Below are 5,739 nucleotides of genomic sequence, written 5' to 3'. Positions count from 1 at the left end.
GCGGACGCGAACGAGCACATATAGACGATTGGCGGGCTATGGAGCCGCTAATCGCCTATATGTGAAACACCCGGTAACGGGTGTGTGCAATGGTCGGGTCTTTTCTGCCCGTGCGTGCCCGCTAGACGGCGCGTGCGAGCAGAAAACAATTGCCGTCTGGAGACGGCAACCCGCAAATGCTGCAGTGCCGTCAGTCCGTTTTTTTACTACGGGCGGATGGCAAGTGGTTAAGTAAGTCCCCCTTTTCCTGACCCGTCGAGGTATGGACTCCACTCCAGTGGCCTGCTCTTGGGAGGAGATATGCAAATATTAAAATGCCTTGAAGGGTTAAATTCAGTCTGGAGGTCTGGAAATTCCTAGGCAGACTGCATTTGCATGCAGACTAGGTCATGGCCAAATTTGCTGAGTTGCCATGATTGAAAGAACTGAAATCCAATGAGTGAAAGGGGCGGGCCAGGGACAGAAAGTGTGTGGGGGTGGGGTGGGGTGGGGGTAAGGGTTGGACAAGATCAGGGGTAGGCAAACTTGAGCTGTGGCAAAACTACAAATCCCATCATGAATCTGCCCCTAGGAGTCACATCTGGGTCTGTAACTCTTGCAATGCCTCATGGAATTTGTGGTAGTACCACAGCTGGAGTTCGCCTACCCCTGGGCTTGATGATGCTGGACGTCCTCCAGCCAGGAAATGAGGCGGGCTCCATCCGACTTGCTGCAGCTTCTATCGAAACGCGTTACACGCGGCTCAGTTGACCATTTGGTGGTTAGCTGTACAGCCTCCCGCAGGGCCGGGCCGGAGCGGACAGAGGACGGCGACTTACCTCATCAATATTTCTGAGCCACTTGCTGATGTTCTCAAAGCTTTTGGCATTTGTGATATCGTAGACCAGCATGATTCCCATGGCCCCTCTGTAATAGGAGGTGGTAATGGTGTGGAATCGCTCCTGTCCGGCTGTGTCCCTGGGGGGGAGGGGAGGAAAGAGAAGAGCCAATGAGAAGAGTCACAAAAACAAGCAACATGCAACTAACATCTATACCTGAAGAAATACCTCTGGAGACCCAGTGATCTCTGCTCTGCGTCTGGTGGGAGGGGCCAGCAGGAGCCATTAAACATCACAGCGCCCTGCCTTGATCTTCCTTGAAGAGCGTTCTACATACAAAACACATTCCGCTCATCCCTCTAGACACGCATGATCCTCCCCGCTGGCCACTGGGTGGTGCAGACTTTACCTGTGCAATCTGCTGATCAGTGATCAAACATCAGACTGCACAGTTATAGTCTCCTCCGGCCACAGAGCACGCATGTGCCTCCTCCAGCCACAGAGCACGCATGTGCCCCCCCCAGCCACAGAGCACGCATGTCCCTCCTCCAGCCACAGAGCACGCATGTGCCCCCCCCAGCCACAGAGCACGCATGTCCCTCCTCCAGCCACAGAGCACGCATGTGCCCCCCCCAGCCACAGAGCACGCATGTCCCTCCTCCAGCCACAGAGCACGCATGTGCCCCCCCCAGCCACAGAGCACGCATGTCCCTCCTCCAGCCACAGAGCACGCATGTGCCCCCCCCAGCCACAGAGCACGCATGTCCCTCCTCCAGCCACAGAGCACGCATGTGCCCCCCCCAGCCACAGAGCACGCATGTCCCTCCTCCAGCCACAGAGCACGCATGTGCCCCCCCCAGCCACAGAGCACGCATGTCCCTCCTCCAGCCACAGAGCACGCATGTGCCCCCCCCAGCCACAGAGCACGCATGTCCCTCCTCCAGCCACAGAGCACGCATGTGCCCCCCCCAGCCACAGAGCACGCATGTCCCTCCTCCAGCCACAGAGCACGCATGTGCCCCCCCCAGCCACAGAGCACGCATGTCCCTCCTCCAGCCACAGAGCACGCATGTGCCCCCCCCAGCCACAGAGCACGCATGTCCCTCCTCCAGCCACAGAGCACGCATGTGCCCCCCCCAGCCACAGAGCACGCATGTCCCTCCTCCAGCCACAGAGCACGCATGTGCCCCCCCCAGCCACAGAGCACGCATGTCCCTCCTCCAGCCACAGAGCACGCATGTGCCCCCCCCAGCCACAGAGCACGCATGTCCCTCCTCCAGCCACAGAGCACGCATGTGCCCCCCCCAGCCACAGAGCACGCATGTCCCTCCTCCAGCCACAGAGCACGCATGTGCCCCCCCCAGCCACAGAGCACGCATGTCCCTCCTCCAGCCACAGAGCACGCATGTGCCCCCCCCAGCCACAGAGCACGCATGTCCCTCCTCCAGCCACAGAGCACGCATGTGCCCCCCCCAGCCACAGAGCACGCATGTCCCTCCTCCAGCCACAGAGCACGCATGTGCCTCCTCCAGCCACAGAGCACACATGAGTAAAGGGATGACAGGTAGAGCTGCCAGAACACGAGCAGCTATAGAGGAACAACAACTCCCAGCAATACTACATTAAACAGCCTGTATAATGTACTATTGCTGGGATTTGTAGTCCTCTTACTGGTCAGTGGTATTCTGCATTGCGCCGTATAAACAGCACAATGCAGAACACCAGCAGCTATGGAGGACTACAACTCCCAGCAATAATACATTATATACAGCGCAATGCAGAATAACGCCAGATAAAGCACTACAAATCCCAGCAATAATAAATTATATACAGCGCAATGCAGAATAACGCCAGATAAAGCACTACAAATCCCAGCAATAATAAATTATATACAGCGCAATGCAGAATAACGCCAGATAAAGCACTACAAATCCCAGCAATAGTACATTATAGTATAAAGGACTATTGCTGGGAGTTGTTGTATTCCTCTATAGCTGCGGGTATTGCACCGCTGTATAATGTAATATATTGCACACCACACTTTTTTTTTTTTTTTTTACTTCCCCCCCCCCCGCTCCAGTGATGGACTACAATCTCAATACAAACTAGTAGTCCATCACTGGAGCCATTTTTTTTTCTTCCACCGATTAATCGAACTTAATAGGCCAACTAATCGATTTTGAAAATAATCGTTAGCTGCAGCGCTAATGCCAGGGATGTGTTCTGTCATAGAACGCTGGATGATGGATGGAAGGCCAATAGCTACGACAGCACCGGACCAGGAGGAGAGCGAGGTGACATGTGCGCAGCCAGACAGGAAATGAAGGTTTTATATTGTGCAGATGGGAAGGGAAGAAGGGAATTGGGAGTGGAGGGTGTGAGAGAATGACAGGTCAGCTTTAATGTTACAAAATCTGTCACTGAAATGGATCAGAGGGCCCCACATGGAGCCGACCATCTCCCCCGTCTATGTATAGAGGAGACTGCAAGTCCCCGTGTACCCGACCTGCCCCCCGTGTACCCGACGCCGGCTCCCAGTGTACCCAACCCCGGCTCCCAGTGTACCCGACTTGCACCCTGCTCTATGTGTAGAGGAGACTGCAAGTCCCCATGTACCCGACCTGCCCCCGGCTCCCCGTGTACCCGACCTGCCCCCGGCTCTATGTATAGAGGAGACTGCAAGTCCCCGGCTCCCCGTGTACCTGACCTGCATCTGGCTCTATGGTGCAGAGTCCTGTAGGTCCCATTAGAAGAAGCAGCGACGCACGCTCCACACCAGCATGGGTCGGCTGGGCTTAGCGTGGTTGGGTAGATCATACTAATGGACTGGCAGGATCACCAGCTATTTAAAGGGGATTCAACTACCTCGATTAATAATAGTATCCGGTATGCTGACTAAGGGATAGCGCAATGTAGTCCTAAAATGAAGGTTTAAATCCCTCAGCAAGGCGGGCTTAGAGACCAGAGGCACCAAGAACCTTCATAATAACAGACCGGGACGGGTCTCGTACACAATACAACATGGTGGGCCAACCATACACAATGTAGATGGATACAAATTAATACCAAACCGCACAACGCCAACCCTCACACAGCACGGGAAACATTCCCGGAACTGCTGACTCAACAGAAAACGGGAGCTTTCCTTTTAGCACAAGAATATTTATTGATCCGGTTAGCTCAAGTACCGAATTCCACCCCTATACAGCAGGTCAGAGTCCCTGGATAGAGGTCGGTGGAAGGAGTCCGGTTGCGACAACAGAGTGCGTGTTGCTAGTCAAACATAAGCTGTGCCGACTACTCCCTGAGCACACCAAACCCTAAATACTTGTGCTGTGCGGCAGCTGCCGGTCCCGGGACAGAGGGCATACCCCGCCGGTCCCGGGACAGAGGGCATACCCCGCCGGTCCCGGGACAGAGGGCATACCCCGCCGGTCCCGGGACAGAGGGCATACCCCGCCGGTCCCGGGACAGAGGGCATACCCCGCCGGTCCCGGGACAGAGGGCATACCCCGCCGGTCCCGGGACAGAGGGCATACCCCGCCGGTCCCGGGACAGAGGGCATACCCCGCCGGTCCCGGGACAGAGGGCATACCCCGCCGGTCCCGGGACAGAGGGCATACCCCGCCGGTCCCGGGACAGAGGGCATACCCCGCCGGTCCCGGGACAGAGGGCATACCCCGCCGGTCCCGGGACAGAGGGCATACCCCGCCGGTCCCGGGACAGAGGGCATACCCCGCCGGTCCCGGGACAGAGGGCATACCCCGCCGGTCCCGGGACAGAGGGCATACCCCGCCGGTCCCGGGACAGAGGGCATACCCCGCCGGTCCCGGGACAGAGGGCATACCCCGCCGGTCCCGGGACAGAGGGCATACCCCGCCGGTCCCGGGACAGAGGGCATACCCCGCCGGTCCCGGGACAGAGGGCATACCCCGCCGGTCCCGGGAGATGACTTCTGCAGTCCCTCCCCCTTCATGGCAGTCATCTTTAGCACCGGGTAGAGCTCCATGTTGCTGGGATGACTTGCTGCACGTGAGATTCATAGCCATAAACAAAGATGTCCCCTGCACCCCATACAACAATTCGGAGCAGTGTTTGAGATATTGGTGGTGCTGGTAGCGATGTCCACGCATGGCGCCGTGCATATCCAGAAGTAACAACGTTACACATGTGACATTGTTCTACAGGAAATGGAACTTCTGGATTTATTCTCATCCTGCGAGTGATCATTGTTGTTACTTCGAGATTCATAGCCAGGCACCAGATTCTGGCAGCGTTCCCGAGGAATCTTATCCCCTTCCTCATGGAGCAATGACCTCCAATTCAGTAAAATTCTTGCGCTTGCATGCTGCAACCTCCTCCTTCAAATTCCCCCAGATATTTTCTATGGGGGTCAGGCCATCTTTAGTACAGCCATGCTCCTAGGAGAAGCCGTCTGTGAGGAAGCTGAAGCTTGGGCACCATTGGACTATTCCAACAGGACCATAATCCAAACCTCAAATCCCACCAAAGCTTGGTTGCCCAAGTCCTGGAAGATTCTACAGTGGCCATCAGTCACCTGACCCTCATAGAAAACCTCTGGTGGGATTTGAAGGAGGAGGTTGCAGCACACAAACCAAGAATATTAGTGAACTGGAAGACATCGCTGAGGAGGAACGAGATAAGATTTCTCAGAAGCTGGAGTCTGGCTATGAATCTCATCTGCAGCAAGTCGTAACACCAAAATATTGTTCTACTAAGTACTAAAGATGGTTGCCATGAAGGGGGCGAGTAATCCTGAGATTGCAAAAGTCAATAAAAGTTGTTTGGGGAAATCACTTGACCTGTTTCAATGGCTTTGGTTTGATTTGATTATTGCAAACAGCTGCAAGTCTGTAAATTTTGACAATAAACCTGATTTGCAATGGGGGGGGGGGGGGGG

The 5,739-nt window shown here is 55.5% G+C and overlaps 1 protein-coding gene across 1 annotated transcript in view; it reads right to left on the bottom strand.

Annotated features, from left to right (window-relative positions):
• The window catches only part of LOC108803424 (ras-related protein Rab-10), a 12,157-nt gene extending 11,205 nt beyond the window's left edge, over positions 1–952 (bottom strand). Inside the window, exon 1 of the mRNA XM_018575266.1 lies at positions 819–952. Coding sequence (XP_018430768.1) covers positions 819–899 — 81 coding nt within the window. The 5' untranslated portion in view covers positions 900–952. The remainder of the gene's footprint in view (positions 1–818) is intronic.
• Between the last annotated feature and the right edge of the window lie 4,787 nt (positions 953–5,739).

This window comes from Nanorana parkeri, unplaced genomic scaffold (genome assembly GCF_000935625.1).
Source record: "Nanorana parkeri isolate BGI_ZX_2015 unplaced genomic scaffold, ASM93562v1 scaffold3713, whole genome shotgun sequence".
NCBI lineage: Eukaryota > Metazoa > Chordata > Amphibia > Anura > Dicroglossidae > Nanorana > Nanorana parkeri.
This window is presented reverse-complemented; position numbering and strand designations above follow the sequence as displayed.